General features: G+C 44.4%; 1 protein-coding gene across 17 annotated transcripts; it reads left to right on the top strand.

Moving 5' to 3' along the window:
* The first annotated feature begins 246 nt into the window (after nucleotides 1-246).
* Nucleotides 247-21,694, top strand: LOC111072804 (proton channel OtopLc). Of its 17 annotated transcripts, none has more exons than XM_022364868.2 (14): nucleotides 247-614; nucleotides 5,141-5,354; nucleotides 5,407-5,640; nucleotides 7,226-7,359; nucleotides 7,713-7,751; nucleotides 14,183-14,293; nucleotides 15,673-15,857; nucleotides 15,921-16,090; nucleotides 16,872-16,983; nucleotides 17,069-17,229; nucleotides 18,194-18,211; nucleotides 19,079-20,508; nucleotides 20,600-20,960; nucleotides 21,517-21,694. In XM_022364868.2, exons 3-14 carry the CDS (start codon nucleotides 5,491-5,493, stop codon nucleotides 21,655-21,657), a joined length of 3,012 nt encoding a protein of 1,003 aa, XP_022220560.2. In that variant the 5' UTR covers nucleotides 247-614; nucleotides 5,141-5,354; nucleotides 5,407-5,490; the 3' UTR covers nucleotides 21,658-21,694. The 17 variants fall into 17 exon arrangements, with proteins under 17 accessions (XP_022220560.2, XP_022220562.2, XP_022220561.2 ...); XM_022364870.2 differs by having other exon boundaries at nucleotides 5,141-5,195; nucleotides 5,404-5,640; XM_022364869.2 differs by having other exon boundaries at nucleotides 5,141-5,195.
* Nucleotides 21,695-22,278: the final 584 nt, after the last annotated feature.

Here is a 22,278-nt window from a genome sequence, read left to right on the forward strand (position 1 = left end):
AATATTTTATCCATTTTTTTTATTGTTCCTGTGCAGTGTATGAAAAGTGCGTTAAATAAAAAACAAAACAAAAAAAAACAAAACGAAAACATAAAGAAAACGAAAGACTGGAGGAAAAAGGAAACGGCAGAAAGAAAGTAAAGTAAAGAAAACAAATCAAATTTTTGAGTGCGCATCAGACGTCGTCGTCGTCCATCTTGTTGTCTGCTGCCTGTGTGTGTGCGTGCGTGTGTGTTTTTGTGTGTGCGAGGTGTGGGTGAGGGCATCCGTTTCCGGTTGAGCTGCAACGCATTTTCGGGCAGAGGCAGGCAACAAAAACAAACAACAAAAAAAGCAAACAAACGAAAGGACACAAAAAGGACACGCAATAACAAAGCGAAACAAAGCGCAACAGACGCGAAACACACACACAACAAACGCCACCTCCCCTCCTCCGGCCGCCAATTGGGGCGCCACCCGCCCCACTGTACTCCCCCGGCTTCCACAAAGGACTCACAGAAACCAGGACAAACGTTATTCCTAACCAAACAAAAGAGAGACAGTGGAGAGGCGAGAGCGAGAGAGAGTACTCCACTCCTCATGTAAGGAAGCAGAAGCCTGGAAGAGCCCCTCAAGTAAGTGATGATGAACCCAACAAATACCCTGCACACATGACACCTCCTGCGTGGTGGTGGTGGTGCGTCAGAGCCCACTAATCTAATCCCCTATTTGATCGCCACTCGAATTGCCCTTCTCGGGTTACACTCCCACACACACAAACACATTTCTTGGTCTTCCATTAGAAAGACATTGAAGACGATTTCGTTTCGTTTTTATTTTAATTTTTTCAAAAACCCATACCCACCAGAGTCGCAGTGCCCCAATCCCCATAGCCTATAGCCCATACCCAATCCCAATACCAAGCCCTGGGGCCAACCCATAGAAGTGCTTCAAATGGAAAATCTTAATTGCACAAGAATTGTGACAAAGGAAAACCGCACAAAACGGCTATGTGGCTGTTGCTGTGGCTGTGGCTTTGGCTTTGGATGTGGATGTGGAGAGTGCGAGGTGTTATTGGGGCACACACTCTTTGTGGCAGGCAGAAGTAAGTGAAACAGTGGCCGGAATTGGGTCACCTTTCTGCTAGGTAAGATCATTCCAGTGTCCTGCTGCAGCCCTGCAACTGTGTCACACTGACACTTAAACCTATCGCGATCAGGGGGCTTATTGGGCTTATTGCTTGGAAGAACAGTTTGATTTTTTCATACTACAAATCTTGAATTCTAATTATTCTTTGTCTCAAGCAATTAAATTTCCAATTCTAGTTGCAATTAGAACTCGATTTGTAATTTAGTTTTCCCTTTAAAATCTAATATCTGCTCCTCCATAACCTCTCATGATTTTCGTTGATTTGTTTTTCGGGTTTCTTGAGGTTTGACGATTGCCATTGAAGAGAACTTTAGGGAACTAAATAAATTCCACTGCTGTTTTCTTACATATATTTCGTCATTTTTTTTGAAGCCCTTACATACACTTACCCCGATACTTCCCTAAAAGTATCATTCAGAAATGATCATTCTTCCGCTTTTTCACAGAACTCTTAACCATCATTTTGCTGTTTGTCCGAGTATTCCCCTTGCAGCATTGCTTCTTCCCTTAGATCGTTATCGATTCTCCTATCGATCTATGCCTTGAAACGACTCTGCTTTTAAGTCGTTCGACTCTCGCATATCCACCGGGAGGAATGTTGGCAAAACGTACAAACAGAAAAAACATTTGCAGAGGGTTGAAGCTGAAGCTCGACAAGCGACACGCGATTCAATTTCTAACGGTGGTTAAATGTGGGTGGGTCCGTGTGTGCGGGTGGGGTGGGTGGGGTGGGGTGGTCTGATGTGGTGGTTTGCAACATAAAATATGAAAGAGCCAAGAGGCAGAAAAACGAAATGCATATTCTGCATATTCCGGGGGGCATATTAACTAATGAGCCGACGACCTCGCGACGACGGCGACCAAATGCAAAACTGGGGATGACGACGGACCAAACGAATGACTGACAGACGTACATACGGATTGACCAAAGGAACGCACACACCCACCACCACCAACAGTCGTACCATCACCCAGGGCCACAACATTCGATGCCATGCCATGGCTCATGGCCTATGTTTCGTTCTCCCATGGAAAAGTGCACTGAGAATATCAGCAGCAGCAGTAGCAGCAGCAGTAGCGTTCTGTTTATAAGGTCACCCTATTTCCATGTCTGGCACTGTCTGCGTCTGCCACATGCGTCCATCTGGTGGCAGTTCACATGCCCATTCTCCTCTCTTATTTTTCTGTTCTCATTTCCATTTCCACTTCCATTTCCACTCCGTTTCCAATTGCAATTCCAAATCCGATTCCCAGTTTGGTGTTCGCTCGGTTGTCTGTTGTCTTCCATCTGTAATATCCGGTTCTCAATGTAGGCGACGTCTCCGCTGCAACGTCGTTTCCCCCCCAGAGATCTGCATAGATCATGTTTACGTTTTTATAGTTGTAATTTTCCAGTGGCGCCCGCCACCGTGTGGCCATGTACCCATGTAGCCATGTGGGTGGGTGTGGTTGGGGTTGGATAGACGGATGGATGATTGGTTTGTTTGTAATCTGTCATCGGACACTATTGTCGGGCCTGTCATAAACATCGACAGCAGCACTGCGATGATCTCCCCAATTCAAGTGGCATCGTTTGTTTATAACAAATGCGGTTTGCCCATTATTGCCCTTTTTTTTTTCGTTTCATTCGACAAATGAAAGTTCTCTGACAAATACGGTGGGAAAATCTGGATCACACGATCAGCGTTTGTTTTGATTAATTCGAGTACACACACAAACACCAGCAGAGCTTTGAATTTGGGCTTAAAAAGCACTTAAGGAATTATATGGGAAAATCCAAGAATTTTATTTTTATTTATAATTAAAAATGCCTCTCTGATCTTGGGTTCTATAAATAAATAAACTAAGCAAAAGGTATAACTCTTCCAAAAATATGTACGAATTCAGGGAGTTCTTTTCGTAATGCGATCTCAAAGATGCAAATCGCCCAAGGCACTCGGCCAGAGAGTAACAGCAGCAGCATCAGCTTTATTCTCACACTAAATTCATTCCCATCGTAAAGTTGACACACATCACAGCCCCAGCCTCAGCATCTCTCCAAAATGATGGATGATGGTCATTCCTCCCATTCAACAGTCGGAGGAGGAGACTTAAAAGTAGTTCTAAAGTTTACGAGGGGCCTGCCCATCATTAAGTACCAGCTAAAGAGCAGCAAAAAAAAAATAAAAAAACTATGGCTAACACCGCATTAAGGCAATGGTGGGGCAGACATAAAAAGCGTTCTTGTTGCATTCACACAATGTTGCTGCTGTTTTTTTTAGCTTCTTCTTGGGGCATTTTCCATGGCCATTGGCGCAAGTCAGAATTGTCGCATGTTCTCGTTCTCGGTCTCGCGTTCTCCCAACCAACACAGTCGCGTAAATTGAAAGCTTGGCTAATACCATTAACATTTGATGGCTAACAACTGTCCGCCCCCCTGTCCGACCCATGTCCGCTGCTGTCCGCACAAGGGAACTGACGCAAAATCTAACCGAATGCTGTTAATTGCAAACTTGCCCCCCTTCCCGTTTTGGCTGTATGCAACATTCGACAGTGTGCCGCAGCCGAATCGTTATCTTGACCCGATTATCGCCAATTCGATTGCCTCCAAACCAAATACAAAGAATCGAGCAAATTAAATGATATCTGATCTGCTATACTCATTTGCTGTGGTGCACATAATCGAATCTCTAAACTACTTTCTTTAATCGGAGCTCTTTACTCTTTGACTGAAGAAATGATACCATTCAAGTGGCCAGCAAGATGTTCTTTTTATCCAGACAACCAGATAGATCCTATAGATTTCATGCTTAGTGATCCCTGATGTCTCTATATTTCAAGTGAAAGAATTAGTTCTTTAGGAAGATGTTCTTCGAGAATGAAAATATAAATATGTCAGAGAAGAAGTGCCCCCGTTTATGGGTATTCCACTCGCAGATCTTTTACTCCAATAAATTTTCCTGCTTTTTCACACGATTTGGTTTAGTTTGAAATGGATTGCAGTAGTATTAAAAACCACTTGTTGAGATATTTTCAGAAATAAATTCTAGCGGGAAGATCGTTCTAGATCGTTTCCAGATTTTCTTTCAGGATATGCCTGTTTTGCTTTCCCATTGTAGGGCCTCTTATGTTGGCACTCTCTTTGGCTAAGCAAATATAGGCCACATAAAACTCCTCGGATCGGTGGGTGTTTGTTTTTGTACGCATTCCCGTAGGCCGGATTGCCCCGATGCGTATGCCTTCCAGTCACGCTGTATTTTCTGGTTTTGTGCGTTCGGATGCACCAGGGGCTCACATGCCCCTGCCAATGGGGGGCGGGCGCCACATGTGTAGGGAGATGTGGGTGGGTGCGCCTCTGGCCTGCACCTCTCTGTTGCGGCACACGACCTCGGGCTCCATTCGCCTGTTGCCCCAAAGCAGACGAGAAAATAAACATATAATATTGAATAATATTTTGCAGCATGCCACATGGATGCGTGCCGCGTTCTGGCCAGCAGCCAAGGCACAAAAGTGTGGCACATAATCAAATTAAATTGTGCCCCAGCTGCTGCTGCTGCTGCTGCTGATGCTGCTGCTGGTTCCGCGATTCCGATTCCCGGACACACTTTAGTAAGCGGCTTACTGGACCAGGGATTGGGGGCATGACCACGACGGCACCCTCATCAATCTGTCAAGATCTTCTATGAGAGATTTGATGGGATTCCGCTGCCAGACACGTCCATCAGCATCTGACATAAGTGGATGATGGTGGCTGTTTCCCACTGGAATTTCCACTTGTTGTTTCGTCTCTCGATTTTCAAGGGCAGACATTTATTTTTAAGCAAAGCAGAGCATCAAAATCTAAATGTTTTTGATTGAGCAAAAAAAAAAAAAAAGAAAAAACTTGGCAAGAAATCGTAAAATATTTACTGAAAATATGAAAATACTTGGAACACTCAATGCCATTGCTATTCCCTCCACTTGATTCCATTTCTAAGAATAATTAATGAAACCTTTTAACTAAAAGGAAATTCTCTTTCTATTCTCTTTGCAGATCGACCAATTTGCTTAACTAAAAGTCTTGAAAATATCAACTGCTGCTGCAAACTGTATGACTGATTTATGAACTGGGGAACAGAAACCCCCACGAAATTAACTCCCTAAGAACTTTATATAGCCTTTACACCCAAAATAATAAACCTTAGCCACCTTTTTGGAGGAATGAACGGCTTGCTATCGCTAGAAGCTTCAGCTATTTATTGACCCAAGTAACCAAGTAGCTAGCTAACACTTGCAATCGATCAATCAATCAATCAGCAGATATACACGAACGACAGATAGAAGAGGAGCAGATAGACATTGAAGACATAGAGCAGCATCATCAGGACCTTAGGGAGAGGAGGAATGCAGCGGTGTCCCTACATACATGAGATGCGAGAACGTTTGCTGGATCAGCCACGGGAGACACTACAATTGGAGAACATGGAGCGGGCCAATCTGCTCGACAATCGACAGTCGGCCTCCGAATCAAATCAGGTCGGCACTGTGGTCAAGGTACGGGCTATTCGATATACTCGTTACAAGGATTCCCCTCAATCATATGCAATATAACTCATTCAAATACACACACTCACAACTCAAATACACAGCTCATCCATAATCCAACATCCATCAGACATCGCTTTATCGCTGGAGTTTGTTCTATTGATAGACAGAAACAAATGTATCTGTTTTATACTTTTCTAGACAGTATTCTATGGTGGAAAGCTTTTGGCACAATGTTTAATCATAGCTTAGCCGATTTCTATCATAACCAAAACTTATCAAATTTCCTTAATTTTAACATTTCAATCTTTCAAAAATAAAACCTTAACCAAATTCTGAATTAGTTTTAAAACAAAGCAAAAGTTTTCTTTATTTCTTTATTTCTTATTTATAAAAAAGTCCCAAAATAGGACAACCCGAGGACTGTAATTAGAATATACTAAAAAAAAAAGTACTTCCAAAATTCTATGCCAAATTCAGGACTTCTACTTGAGCTGTAATCGTGGAAGTCCCTGCTTGAACACCTTCTGTGATCAATAAAAAAAAAAAAAAAAAAGCAAAATAATAATAATAATAAAATCATCAATGAATCGTCAAATCAGACGTGGAGGCCAAATAAATCTTTCAACTAATCACGGTTGGAAGTAACTTAATATCAAATAAAAAAAAAAATTTTTCTCGAGATATAAAAAATATAAATAAAAAACTAGACCTATTGGTCTTTACGGCAAAATTGCTGTGACCAACCAATCTGCCATCGTTACGGTGGTCAAAGCCCAAGAATATGATACAAGAATAATAATAAAACCACAAAAAATACTTGAATATTATACAATAATACTATTTTTGCTGGTTTAAAACTAATTTTGATTGGGTAATGGAGAGCAGAGCTTTAAGAACTCTTTACACCCAGAATTTAAATAAAACAAAGGTTTTGGACCATATTTCAATAACTTGATGGAAACACATTTAATCACTCCACTTCACTACAATGTAACATACATTTCATATATACAATATTTACCAATAATATACATACATACATCGTGCGCACAATGAATACTTCCAACATCCACTCGAAGATCCTGTAAATATTGCATATGAATTATAACCAAACTAAACAGATTTTATGGCGTGTGCGTGTGAGTGAGTGTCTGTTTTGTGTGGTAGATTTATATATTTAAAGATTTTTTACCATTATAGAGAAGAGAACCAAAAATTGATGAACCAAAATCCTTGCACGAGTAACCGATTCGCCCTTAACTTTATGTTCCTCGAAAACTTAACTGAAAACAAAAAAAGAAACCAAAAGAGAGAGAAAAACCCTCTCATGAGTAATATGATTTCTGGCAATAAATTGGAATTGTTTCGATATTATTTTTGAACATAAAAAAAATGCATGCAATACGCTTACTCAAAACCATCTACTATATGTACCTATAATATATATACCATATATATTTATCGCTGTATATAACATGTAACATCTTGTACTATACGACATTCCAATTTATTGTTTAAAAAAAAAAGCTAACAAGCGATATACGGAGACGAGAGTTTAATTCCCGATTTTACTTAATACCGATTCAAACAGCTACAGGGAGATGGCTATCACACGAGTCCTGCACATCAGCGCACACCGCTAGTGCCACATGATCTGGGCGAGGACTTCAATTTGGATTTCGACGATGACTTCCCGATCGATGCCCGAAGACCGAAAAATGCAAAGTAAGTGCGTTCCATGGACACATGAACCACATGATACTCCGCCCCCCACCATCACTCTATATGTGTTCTTTTGTGTTCCATTTCCGTTTAACATCCATCCGAAACTGTACTAAGCTTTCATTCCATTCGTTCCTTCGTGTTCCTTTTCCGCAAAAGTTTTCAGCCGCTAAAAAGAAAGACTGTCGCCCCCCATCTTCCCATTAATTCTCCGTCTGTTCATCTCTCGATCTCTGAGAACTCTCTCTATGTAGTCTATGATCCTTAGATATCGTATCGTAGTAATTTTGAAACCCTTCTCTTAACCGTAAACCGTAAAAAGTTTTCAAATTAATCAAAGTAAGAAACCGTTACAGCGGCATACTTCAACCGGTTCTGACGCGCCCACAGCCAAGGTCAGATTTGGTATTATTCATATGACAAAAACAATCCTTTATATATATATATATATATTATACATATAGTATATACCATAGATAGTTCCTTCTTATAACCGTATGACTCTATCCCCACTAACATCCAACCCCCAGAATCTTTGGCTTAGCCTCTCACTCACTTACGTTCCTGGTACATAGATCTTTCACCTGCATCTTGCATGATGGCTTTTCCAGTAATGCACCCAAAAAAAAATTTAACCCCAGATCTTGAACCATCCAAGGAGGGAATATCCGCTTATATCCTCTGTACAGTCTAAGCCCCGAATTTATGCAGCTTTTATTGTACTTCTTTTTGGCATCCTGCGGATTATAATGTCAATGAACTAAGGACACATCACAGACACAGGCTCAGGCACATTGCCTTACATTCCCGATGCTGTGGCATTGTTGCCGCTCCTATTTAACAAATAAGTAGGAAAATAGCTTACACAATGTACTGACTGGGGGGGAACGGGAATGGGAATGGGCATGGAAAAAGAGAAGTTGCAAACAAATTACGCAACTTGACAAACCGACAGAGCATTCCACTCGGCTGGGCTGGGCTGGCTGGGCTGGCGCTGCGGCATGCACTGTCAGGCCGTAGTGGAGAGTGCCCCATCTTTGTCTCTGGCATAAAGTGTCATTGTACGAATGACTTACATTCATGAAAAGCAGCCAAAGACAAGGCACACAAGGGGGGGGGAAAACGCGACAGGAAAACTACTTATCGATGCTTGGCATAGGGCCAAGAGGCACTCTCCAGACTCTCCAGAACATGGCTTTCCAAAGTAACTTATTGATTCGACTGAAATCTATTTGCGGAAGGCTGCGGCTACAGCTACCGCTACGTCTGTGGCGGTGGCTATTCCCCTGGCTATAGCCTTGTACTGGAATTATCACCCGATTAGGCACAAGGTTTGGGTACAACCCCCAATAATCGCACTCGTGTGACTTCACTGCTTTTTGTTTTATAAATAATAGCTTCAGACCTTCTGATAAAGACCTCATCTGCTCATAAGCTAAAAATATAATTAGGCAAGAGGGCACGCAACCCTTCTTCCATGCTGTCTAAAGGGGTGGCAGATGAAAGGCCGCCACAGTAATTATAGCCATACATCCAAGAGGGTGAGTAGCCCTGCCCCTACGACTCTGCCACTCTTCAACCTTCCATCATTGATCCGAATTAGCTTTCCAAACAATGCTGTGATGATTAAAGATGTTTACAGGGTTCTTAGTGTAGGAATACGAGACTAAGTATGTAATTAGTTAAGTAGGAGTTGCTTGTTGAAACTTACAACTATACTGCGGAAAATGCTGTTTGATATCAGGCATATACTCTCGAAGATTCAGTGGTGAACCAAGTAGCAAAGTTCTTAAGTGCAAGCATAATTATAACCGTAATCAAAAAGAGTTAATTGGTATATTGTATTTGTGGTAAAAGTGGATGTGTGCAATGCAGAGAAGGTATATACATTCTTGATCAGCATCAATAGCCGAGTCAATATAGCCATGTCTCTCTGCCCGTCCGTCCGTCTGTCCCGATGAGCGCCTAATTCTCAGAGACTATAAGAGCTAGAGCAACCAAATTTCAGATGTAGAATAAACATGTTAGATGTGGATGTAGATGACAGATGAAGCAAAAAAATGTAAAATATTTTAAAATTTTACATAAATCATAAGCTAACAAATTTATGAGTACAGTATACATTCTTGATCAGCATCAATAGCCGAGTCGACATGTAAGTTACGGGGATAAAAGTAGAGTCGCGTCCACAGTAGCGACTCACACGTTCCTTCTCGTTTTTCTTAGTTTTGGAAGGTTTCTGGAAGGTTATCACGAGTAAAAAATGGTTTCAAATGTATTTTAGAAAATAAATTCTTAAAAATGAATATAACAATGCAAAATACTGAAGATACACGAGTAAACTTCTTAAATGCAGAACTCCTAGGACTCATATTAGATATTAGATAGTTATTCGACTACGTTCCTAAGTCGCATCATTTTTTATCTTTTGAATTTCTTTATGCCAAAATAAGTTAAAGATGATTATAATTTCATGATGTTGAACTTTGTGGCCTGTAATTTCCATAATTATTGTGTGCCCATCATCAATGAAACGTGGCTATCGAGAACTCCCACAGATGATTGCAGATGTTTCCAAAAGGAGTCGACTCTCATCGATTGGGGTTTTTTTTAAAAGTATTTTTTTTGCGTTGCTAGCGGGATTAGAGTGTGTGTGGCAGGCATTTGGGTCATGCATCCTCCTCTGGCTGGGATCAGGGTGCGGCTCATGCCTCATGCCCCATGCCTTGTGTCTGTCTGCCACTCCAGGCACAACTACGACGCAGTATTGGAGTTGCGACGCAAATCCTTATCCGAGTAGTCCCTTTTTTACACTCCTGTGATTCCACTGCTGCAACCCCTTTGCCACAACACGGGGCAGTGGCCACAGACCGCGGACCACGGGGCATGGGGCACGCACACTGCAGTCAATGGCTGCGGCATGGCATACGGCCATAACCGGCAGTTGAGAACGGTAGTACAGAGTCCTGGAAGCGTACAGATTCCTGCCGGGGGGCGGCAACCCAGCGAATGTGCAACCAAAACAGAATCCGAAACATTTTGGTTGTTGTGAAATGCGCACAAAGCGGAGCCCGCAACAGAGAGACGGCGAACGGGCGGCACAAAAGGGAGCGAGCGCTAGAGTTACGATAAAACCGAAAGCAGGACGAAAAGGACGACGACGGAAACGAATGGATCAGACAGCATGACGACGCGTCGTCGTCGGCTTTACTATATCGTAAGTTCTCTGCCACAAGCTGCTGCGCTGCCGCTGCCACTGCCACACGCTGCTGCCGCGCTGCTCTCCTCTGCCACTGCGCACAATGGGCCGCGCACCGATTCAATTGGGAGGATTAGATGGAGAAGTGGCAACGGAAAGCAGCTAACGACAAGGATCTAATGAGACGCACAAAGCATAGCAACACCTCCACGTGGAAAGATCTAAGGAAGGACAACGAATGACAGCAAACATTCAAAAAGAAATTTATTGAGTTGAATATACAAAGGGCCATTTCATAGCTCTACAAAAGCCTTCGTTTGCCCGTTGCATATAAAACATTGAAATTCATTCTTGGATATTTCAAAAAGATGACTGCATCGCGCCGTGCTGCAGCGCTCCTCAGTTGATATCTCAGCTTGGTCCTGATGTAGAAGAGCGTAATAGAAATCTTAGAATTATGTATGATAATAATACAAGAAAAGTTCACGGTACAGACACATATAAAATACGACTCTCATGGAGTAAAGATGACTAGAAGCCAGAAAATAAATTATGTAATCCTGAAATAACGCTTTGATGGAGCAAATCCTTACTATATGGACTCCGAACATTGAATAAATTTCTATTAAAGTTGAATTTTATGAAATATTTTGATCAAGCAATTGGAATCTTCACATAAATCAAAAGAAATCAATAGAAAAATAGTACCCTGATGAAAATCTACAAATAATCAGCACTCCTAATCGTACAATAGTTCCCTTTCAATCCCTAAGTGAACTTCCCCGCCCCCCAAATGAATAGTGAGCTGCTTTATAGCCACACCATCCACTGTGCCCGTGTGCCTGCTCAATGTTCTGGGGTTGTTCCGGCACAGTGGATGTAAGAGCCATGCCATGCCATGCCCTGCCATGGCGAGTAGCTGGTAGTAAAAGGCAGTAAAAGCAGCCGTAATTGAGTTTTGGGCTGTTGCTTTTCGATGACTGACGGCTGCTGGGCCGGCCCCCCACCCTCTTTCAATTTTTGATGCCTGCTGCCATCTGATGCCTGCATCCTGGAGCCAGCCAGCCAAGCATCCATTGATTGGCATGTCAACCTCAACCCTTGGGTTGCAAGTGACCCATTTACATGGAGCAGGCCTGTCTAGCTGCCACAGGAGGAGCCAGTAACTGGAAATGTAACTGAAACTGCAACCGAAGCTGTGATGGATGCTAAACAAAGTGTCTCACACTGGCCTGCCCACCGATTCAATACTCAATTAAGAGATAGCAGGAAGAGGATGGCCAGAGGCCTCGCTGTATGGCCGGGGCGAAAACATTTCAATCAAGGAAATCAAGTGTGCTCACTTCTATATGCAAATCGACTCTGACAACAAAACGAAATGAAACACAGAATGTGTCCTACTTTTTGGCATACACTACCGAAATTTCCCCTACAGACCAGCAGGCAGCAGACAGCAGGCAGCATCCCAGCTCTAGGTGTATCCTGAAACAGAAAGAGAGAAAGAGAGAGAAAGAGAGAGAGATTCGGCGCACTCTGAGGGCGGTTACTGCTGCTGCTTGATTCTGCTGCTGGATGCTGCTGGACCTCCGATGAGACGAGGCCTCGACGAGCCATTTCAGTTGTAGTTGGATAGTAGAGGCTCTTGGACGTGTTTTGTGTGAAACGTTCGCAAGGTAAAGCCTCGAGATAAGGAGCAGCACCAGTCTGGCAGAGGGAATCAAATCCATCAAAGAACATAGCATTCTATGCATTTTCTATTTATTTATTGTTTTTTTTTATCCGTGAAAAGAACCTTTAAAGTGTGCGAAAAACCAGTGCTGAACAGTGAAGTGTTTAAAAGAAATGAAATGAAAAAAATAAAATAAAACCCATTTACTCGTATACTTTGACTGGAAAGAGGCTTTTACCTGGCTCGAAACCGAAACAATTTGCAGAAGATATTTATCTAGTGTCTATACCCATATACATATACCATCCGTAGAATGAAGTGGGGTTTTTTTTTTTTCCTTACGAAAGCTTGCAATTTACTGTGGGGCCAGGCCTCCAGAAAACAGAAAACAGAAACCAGAAACCAGAAGCCAGAAAGCCTTTTGATGGGGCACTAATACACAGCTTATTATACAGACAAGAGAGAGAGAGAGAGGGGGAGAGCCCTCAAGATTCAAGTGGAGCTATATACCAGAATGGGGATATATATATATATACATATATAGCCGATCCAATGCATACACACGCAGCCGAAGGACTCCACTCTCCGTGCTCCGTGCTCCGTTCGTTTGGGATACACTTTCCCCGCCCGGAATGCGAATTTGCGAGGGTTGAAATCACAGTTGTTTACCCGGGGACTGGGGCTCCGCTCCGCTTTGTTTGGGGCAGAGAGAGAGAGAGAGAAAGAGAGAGAGAGAGAGGTCAGTAGGTCGTCGGCTCCCCGGGATGCAGTCCAAAATAGAAAGCGCGGCTTAAGGCCACGCCTCATTTGCCCATTTGTCAAATGCATTTCAAATGCGTTCCACAAAAATCACAAGAAATCAGAAAGAGAGAGAACGAGCAGCAGCAGCAGCAGCAGCAGTAAGGGATGGCTAGGGAAAGGAGAAAGGAGAGAAAGACCAAGAGAGAGATAGCGAAAGAGGGAGAGCGAGAGAGAGTGAGTGAGTGCCCGGGAGCGTAGGTGGAGGGAAAGAGAGAGAGAGAGAGAGAGGGAGAGCTAGCGAGGGAAATTCTGTTGCATATTTCCGTGCAGCAGCAACATCAAGAAACAGCAACAAAAACCAAATTAACCCCCCGCGAAAATTACTCTGCAAATTGTTTCGTTTCGTCTCGTTTTTAGAGTTGCAAAACAAATAGGGAAACGGAAACCATTGAAAACTGTAACAAAAAAAAAAAAACACATTACAAGTGGAAGACAAAGGGGAAAACTATCGAGAACTATCGAGTCTATCGGGCAATCGATAAATCGAGAATCAACTAGAAATCGTCGGGTATCGAGCAGCAGAAAAATAAAAGCCAGCACAACGGAGACCGAAACGGAAACGGAAACCATGGGCGGCGGTGAAGTGAAGGTCGCTACCGTCGATGTGGAGGGCGGAGACAATATGGCCACACTGCCGGTCTCCCGCTCCCACACCGCCGGCAGCACCGATAGCGCCGAGAAGAATAATGCGGCCAACAAGGAAATGGAGCTCAAGAATGTCATGCCGCAGCCGTTGCAAAGGTGCGAATCGAATCGAATCCAACAGAATCCAAAGTTTATCCATTCAAAGGGGGAATCATCATCATCATCAGTGGCGGGGGGGAGTAGGGAGTGTGGGTAGTGGGAGCCCTTGTGTATAACATCTTTTGGCAGCCACTCGAAACACACAGATACACACACACACATTGTATATACCACACAAGTATGCTATGGCCCACAGGGCAACCTCCACCCGCAACAACCGTAGTAGGACCCAGCTAACTGTCTCTCTTACATGCTCCCCTTTCTTCGGAAGATTAACCCTTGCTCCATCCCTTAGCCCACCCATGCAGCTATGTAAAACCAAAAACTTAAAACCAAAAACCCAAAACCCCACCCCAAACCAAACCAAAACCACACGCAGAACCAGAAATATCTGAATATCTTCAATCTTATAGGGTTTGCTACACGTTCAAGCCAAATCCAAATAAACACAGTTTTATGCCAGCGAAAATAACGGTACAGGGCACATATCAAACAAATCCAATAACGGGACCAATCGAACTATGGTAATATGATACCTCTGCTGATAATCCAGCACCATCCATATACCCCGTTCCATCAAACCCATCCAGAAGTGTTCCAGTGTTACCCTCGTGCTTCCATAATCCTTACATCACACGAGCTTATGTGTACACAGTGGATTGTGGGACTATCTCCTGAATACATAGATATTTGTATATGCAATAAGACAATAGACAACCAACATTCATTGTTAGAGTGATAAAAGGGATGCCATTTACATGGAAAGTTCCCTTTTCCAGAACGCCTTCTATGCCTAAGGGCAAGACACAGACACAGGTTTTATTACATTCAATTTGTAAGTGAAAGTTCACTCCCTTATGCAAAAGATTTCTTTATAAAAAGATCCTCATTAAAGGGTTGGAAATGTCGGGAATATTCTACGCATCATCTAAGGTTATTCTGCTTGAGAATTGGGAAACTTTATCCCCCATGGCAACCATCTACATATCTATTAATTGCCAATCTAAATGATGCATAAATTGTTTGCTTAAATCGAAATCTAAATCTGTAAATTTCTGTGGGATACCTACAGACATTCCATTTCCGTTTTGACATAGTTTCTCCTCCAGTTCTCAAGGATATGTCATCATTTATAGCAGATATGATATGCATTATGCATGTTCAATAAATTCACCCTCCAGATTTGATGCTGCACGGCAGCTCACCCCTTTTTCACATAGAGGAATGGGGTGGGTTGCTGGGTGCTGGGTGCTGTGCTGCATGCAAATGAGTGACTGCCTAAGCAGGGGGGCATGGCACGCGCTTTGTGTGTATTTTAAGCTGCAGCCAAGTCAAGTCGCTGATGCCGCTAACTGGGTCACTAAAATGACTGCCTGCAAATGAGTTGTTGCATGGCACACACACAAACACAAACACACAAACACAGTGGGGGTGGCATCAAAATGATATGAATGTTGGCTGTGGAATGTGGACTGGGGCTGTACAGTGTGCAAGAAGGAGAGAGGGGTAATCAAATATCAAATAAGGGCTAATACACGGCGACTGTTATGCTCTCGAGCTGTCAAGAGAGGCGTAGAGAGAGGCGGCTGCACTTGAGATGCTCATTGAGAGTATGCATGTAGTTGCATGTCAGTCACACAGATACACACACACACATACAACACTTACACTTATACTACTACGAAAGTAGAAGATTGAGACACTCTCGCACTTGCAAAAACCGGGATAGTGGGTCAACTCAGAGGGGGGAGTTGCAGCCAGATCTTGACACACACACACACACTAACAACAGCACCCTACCCAACACACACACACACGTATGAGCACCCATCCCCAGAGTTTACCCATTTTTGATACATTTCTGAAGTCAGGCAACTAATGATTCCCCCATCCGCCCAAACAGGACATCGCTATTTATCGTGACCAGCCTGGTGTACGCGATCCTCCTGATCGTCGTGTGCATTGCATACGTGATCAGCGATGTGACCACACACCGCCTGCCAGTGCTCTACTATGAGACATTCTTCACGTATCTGTACGGCGTCAGCATACTCTTCCTCCTCTACGTATTCTGTTTCCTGCTGCAGGGTAAGTTCCTTTTAATAGAGGGGGGAATATCTTCACGTCATCTGTCACTGTGTGTTCCATCAGAGAGCTCTTGCTGCAATGGCGGCAATGGCAATGGCAATGGCAGCAAACCGAAACCCCAACCCAAGGAGAAGAAATCGAAGAAAGCCAAGAATGCCGATCCAGCCGATTCGAAGGAAGCGAAGGGCTCCAAGGACTCTGGCAAAGCAGCTGTCAAAGGCGCCGCATATCAGGTAACAATAACGATTTTTGATGATTTCTATTCAAAGTGGAACACATAAAGGGTCCTCCCTAATTAAAAAACTAATAATAAAAAAAAAAAATAAATAAATAAATTATTTTGACAATGTAATGAGCGCCACATGTCTAAATATATTAGCAAGTGGAGAAATTATGTTAGATGGACTTCAGGCTATGCTTTAAGTAGATTTATTCCTATTCATGGATCTTTTACGAATCTAAGATAGATTTAAATCATTATAGATGGACTTAGGCTCTACTTTCCGCGCCCGCCCCCCGCGGGGCCGGGCGCCAAGCAACCCGCAAACCGGCTACCGCGCCTTCAAAATAGCAAAGTTCTTTACACCGACGTAATCTAGCGGCCCCCGCAAAAAACACCCCCTGGGTTTGTCCGGGAAAGGTGCCAGTGTTATCTGTGATCTGTGGGGGTCCATTTGAAACCATTTTGATCATCGCTTTCCAATCATTCAATTGATCTTCAAATCAGATCTTTAGCCTTCAGCTGTCTGTTCAGTTGACGTTAGCTGATCTCTCGTAAGAATCAAAGGCATTTAAATATTTAATTCAATCAAGAACCTCAACAAAAGTGATCCACAGATGCATTTCCATGGGTAAACATTCAATAGATATTCACTGTTCGCGCCCCCAAAGCGCCTCTGTTCTGTTAATTGTGCTGTGAGGCCGCATCAATTATGGGTCATATGCGAATTTCCTATGGCATTGAATGTCTAATTCTCTCTCTCTCTCTCAATCTCTCATTCTCTATCTGTGCAGGAAGCACCCGTGGATGCCGAGGTGGCCGTCACCCCGAAGAATGTACGCAAGAGGAAGACCACACATAGCGATCCGACGCACGGCAGCTTCTTTCTGCGAGTGGGAGCCATTGGTAAGCCATTGGGAGCCAGTGCAGGGTGTGTGTCCCATGGAACTGATTTTGGGTGTGGGGGTTCTGTGTTCTGTGTACTGTGCAGCATTCGGTCTGGGCGCCATGATCTATATTGGACTGGAGTTTGGATCGTTCTTTGAGATACCCTTCGACTCGCCCTGCCATCACATACTGATCGGTGTGAATCCGCTGCTCCAGATGATATTCACCTTCATGCAAATGTACTTTATATTCATGAACGCACGGGTAAGTGTCGATGCCATCCATCATTGTCTGTGTGTTTAACTAAAGAACACTGTAAGCGTATGACTACAACTACTACTACTACTACTACTACTACTACCTTCTACTACTACTACTACCACCTACTACTACTATTATCCTACGGCTATTCTGTAATCGTATGTTAAATGTTAAACAAACAATAAGTACACGAAACCACATCCCCAAGGCTTCCAAAACAGTTCGAGGTTAGTCAGTCTCTTCCATCTGCCACCTATCTCTAGAGTTCGGGATTCGGGATTCGGGCTCGGGTTCGGTTCGAGTATTCCGGGTACTCGGGTAACTCGGTTTCGGTGTTTGGGAATCATTAGGCATCCGGTTACGGTCAACTCGGTCTCTCACCCTCACCTTTTATCTGTGTGTGTGCAACGTATCGCTATATCGATGTATCTATATCTGGCGTGATAATTGGCAGTTATGCAATTGAGTTGTGTTTCAGTTGAGTTTTCATTCATGCATTCGCGCATCTGCCACTGCAACTGCAACAACATTCGCATCCATATATCATATACTCCACTCGTACCACAAAAACCGCTATTCACATCATCTACTTATTCGCTTGCCATGCTTCTCTCTCTCTCTGTCTCTGTCTTTGTCATTGTCTCTGGCTCGAACGTAATGCCACAACAACCCACAACAAGTGGCATCCACCCACTCATAGTGCTCTTAGTCTAGTGCTATTCGGCTGGGGTCGAATCGATCAACCACCATTCATCACACCATTCATTCCACCAACACGCAACAATAACACGCATTTCAAACCCTCATTCCATTTCATTCATCCATCAATCCATATCCATACATCCATCAATGCATTCATTGTTTTTTAAATAAATTTTTGTCGAAATTTGCTAAGTAGTTATTTAATGAAAACCATTTTTGTGTACATAATCCCACAACAACCGCCCCACAATTCGCGCGATCGCAGACTAGGCCACCATTTCAGGTACGATATGCAAATCATTTTCTACTCTACTCTACTCTACTCTACTGTACTCTCTACTACTCCCCACTCTACGCTCATTTCTCACACTGTATACCGCATATACAATAACATATGTACATCCCACATATCACAGACATACTCGTATCTGTGATATGTTCACCGATACTCGTATATGATAACCACTAGACTACAATATCTGTCTCTCTCTCTCTCTATAACTTACAATAACAATAAGGGATCGATCCATGTCTGATGTGGCAGTTTGGTTTTTGTTTAGTTGTCCCACACCCACCCACCGATTACCCCTTGCAGAGTTCTCGAATAACAAAAATTTATGCACATAGAATAGCTAATCTGTTAGAGCGATTCAAAGGAATCCACAGCCTTACTCATTCCAGAGTTCAATGCTCTCGAACATTACGAATCTTCTGCGTGAGTGTTTCAAAGGCTTCGAGTGCCTTCGAGTGCGTTCGAACGCGTTCGAATGCATTCGGTTTCGTTCTCCAATCGTTATCCAAAAGAGAGAAAAAATTGGAACAGTTTATCTGACATTTTCTTTAGCATATTTCCGCATCGAAAGTAGCACTTATATCCGGCCTATGTTTGCTTAATATTCACGCTAAAGAAGACAGAAATCCTTTGAACTTTGATGAGTTCTCTCTGGGGAACCTCTGCAGGGGGTGGTCGTGGATACGGTTCGGTTCGTCCGAAGCCGATTTTTACTTGTAATCTACGTAATCAATGTACCTGCAACCCAGCGGCATTCAAAGAGTCTCAGTCGTACTCAAGCGCCCCCACCCGGGCACTGCTCTCTCTCTCTCTCTCTCTCTCTTTTCTCTGTTTCTTGATCTCTGTCTGAACTTGCAGCTGAACATCCACCGATTCAAGGTGATTGCCCGCTTCGGGCTGATGCATGTGGTGGCCACCAATATTTGCGTGTGGATCCGGACGCTGGTGAAGGAGTCGCTGCTGGAGATCACCATCTGGCACCAGAAGAACGAGCCCGATCCGGAGGCCTCGTCCATAGCCCACTCGGTGCGGCAGCATGCGCTGCGGCATGCCGGCACCGTTCTACGCACCCATGCCGGCCCGAACAGCGAGTTCGAGGTGCTGGACGGGGAGGATCTGCTGCCGAAGGATGTCTACAAGAGCGACAATGTGCTGTCCAAGCTGGTGCGCAACACCGTCGACGGCATCTCGAAGAGCCTGGGCATGGGCGGGGATGTGGCCAGCAGCACAGCGCGGAGCATTGTCAGCAGCAGCACCACCACCCGGGCACCGTACACGACGGCCGGCTATCAATGGCACAGCACTACTATGGCCCGCAAGCTGAAGAAGTTTATCACAAGTGCCACCACAGCAGCCACCACAACGGGCGGCAGCCCCAGTACCATTGCCAGCACCACCACCACCTTCGGCACAACCACCACCACCACCAGCCCATTGACCACCACAACCACCGCCATACCCATTTCCGCCGGCGGCAGCACTGCAACGGACGCCATCAGCAGCACGACCAGCGAATCGACCTTCAGCGGCCTCCAGCGACTCCTCACCAGCGCTGCCCCGAGTCTGACGCCAGTCGATGGGTCCGCCTCCTCGGCGTTGCCCGCTGCTGCCACTGGCAGCGTCTCCTCGTTCCTCAGCAGCTTTGTCGCATCCACGCCCAGCAGCGGCATCGGTGCCAGCACGGAGGGCCCGGTGAACATCATGAACAACCTGTTCGGACCCGGCATGGAGAACAGCTTCCAGACCTACTCGGACATATCGCACGAGGAGTCCAGCGGCGGCCTGGTGGCCTTCGAGAATCTGGAGAGCCTGGACAGCATCTACCCGGCGGCGCTGTCTTCCAACATTGGCACACTCAACTCCACCGCCTGCGGGCGCATCGATATTATGGGGACCATTGTGTACGACTCGGCGCCGTATCTTTATCCGTTTATCATTGAGTATTCGCTGATCGGTGCGGTGGTTTTGTATGTCATGTGGAAGCACATCGGCCGCTATCCGGGACGGATGAACGACGAGGATCTGGAGCATCGTTTGGAGGTGATGCTATCGCGTCGTGCCGTCGCCATGGCGCAGCAGGCACGCTCCGGTCGCGTCGACTGCGTTGGCTCGTCGAAGGGACTGTTCTTTGGTCTGCTGCTGTTGGTCGGCGCCCTCATTTGCCTGATACTCTTCTTCGTCTTGGTGCGTCATCAGCAGTTCTCGCTGTTGGCCATTTACCTGGCCGATGCCAGCCACTGCATCCTCATGGCCTTCGCCATACTGGCCATCATAGTGGGCTTCATCAGGTCTGGTTCTCCATATTCCTCATCAAGAATATTTCCCTACCTTTGCTCTATTTTCGATCCGCACTAACAACACTCTCTACTGCATTCACAGGGTGAAGAATCTCAAGTTCCGCTGCGAGGAGCAATCCAATCTGAACGACATCTTGTTGCGCATCTCGGCCTTCGGCCTCTTCACCTACTCCGTGTTCAGCATCATTGCCGGCAGCATCAAGGTGCTGGAGAGCGAGCCCAGCCTCCTGGTGACGACTACCGGCGGTGTGGCCGTCTTCCAGGTGATCTTGCAGCTGCTCTTCATCGCAGATGTATCGCGGCGTCGCGTCCACTTGCCGGAGCATGATCGCAGCAAGCCCGGCCGCCAGATTGTCACCTTCCTACTCATCTGCAACGTGGCCATGTTCGCCATCTACACATTCGAAGCTCAAAAAGTATTCGCCAATCCTGTAAGTAGATATGTACGTAAGCGAGACTGAGTTAAGTAAAACGATTAACGCTCTCGTTCTCTAATCGTTCCGTTCTGTACGTTCCACTCTAATTAATGTTTAACTCGATATGTACCCATCTATCCTCATCTCCCCAATGTACATGCATTTTGTTCGTGTGTTTCATATGATTTATGCATGTTTCTGGCACTAAAAGTCCTGCATGAATCCACAGCTACACTCAACCCAGAGTTCATTTCGAATCACACTCGAATCGCTCGAACTGCTCGGAACTGTTCGAACTGTTCGAACAGCTTGAACTGCTCGAACTGTTCGAACAGCTTGAACTGCTCGAACTGTTCGAACAGCTTGAACTGCTCGAACTGTTCGAACTGCTTGAACTGTTTGAACTTATGTGTGTTCATGCAGGGTTCCACCAACCTTGCATTCGTTACTTTGGTATCGAATGACTAAAGCTTCTGTGTTGTACTCATGCATGTTGTTTGTGTTAGCTTACGAATCGTTATTACTATCGAATTATTCAATCCACCTAACTAATATCCAAATGGATCCTATTTCGAATCTACAGGTTCAGCTTGAGTTCTATGGCTTTGTGCCCTGGTCCATCATTCAGCGCATTACACTGCCGCTGTGCATCTTCCATCGGTTCCACAGTGCCGTGACACTTGCCGAGATCTGGAAGACCACCTACAAGGCACGCCTGGAGTAAGCAGGGAGGCGGCATGCAGGCTGCAGTCAGTCCTCCCCCCCCACCCCCAGGCCGCTGGATGTCGAGGGAGCTATGAAAATGCACCAAACAAAAACCAAAATGTAGCGAACCCACAAACCAAAACGCAAACAGAAATCAAGTGAAAAAAGTTAGTTTCTAATTACGTATTAAACATTATGCAAGCAAAAACCTACCGTTTAATTATATATATTATATATACTTTTTTTGTTTTGTTTATTGTTTATGTTTTTAGTTTACGCATACGAATAGGTTTAAAACAAAGGCATAAGCGATACCAATGCGAAAAATTCAAGCGAAACGAAACGAACGAAATTTAAATTGAAATCGAAACGATCGATAAACGATCAGAAAAGGGGCATAGAGGCATATGCAACCCTACTTGTGGAGTGTGGAATGAAATGATGATGATCACATCGGTCATCGGTCGCTTAATGCTTTCTCCATTTGCTTTTCTTATTTTTTAGTTTGTTAATCATGGAAATCATGGAATCTAAGAACTAAGTCATAGTGTTTACAGAAACCACTCCCCCCCCCAGAATCACATGGCACACGAATGCGTTTAATCTCAGTTGAATATTCAATTATTAGTTAATTTCCTTA

Source organism: Drosophila obscura, unplaced genomic scaffold (assembly GCF_018151105.1).
Source record: "Drosophila obscura isolate BZ-5 IFL unplaced genomic scaffold, ASM1815110v1 contig_185, whole genome shotgun sequence".
Lineage (NCBI taxonomy): Eukaryota > Metazoa > Arthropoda > Insecta > Diptera > Drosophilidae > Drosophila > Drosophila obscura.

Bases quoted from the DNA above. Each gene is read 5' to 3' on its own strand.
- LOC111072804 (XM_022364868.2), top strand. From the start codon at position 5,491: ATGCAGCGGTGTCCCTACATACATGAGATGCGAGAACGTTTGCTGGAT. The intron at 14,294-15,672 runs GTAATATGATAC...CCGCCCAAACAG, and splicing joins ACGGGACCAATCGAACTATG to GACATCGCTATTTATCGTGA. The intron at 16,984-17,068 runs GTAAGCCATTGG...TGTACTGTGCAG, and splicing joins TCTGCGAGTGGGAGCCATTG to CATTCGGTCTGGGCGCCATG.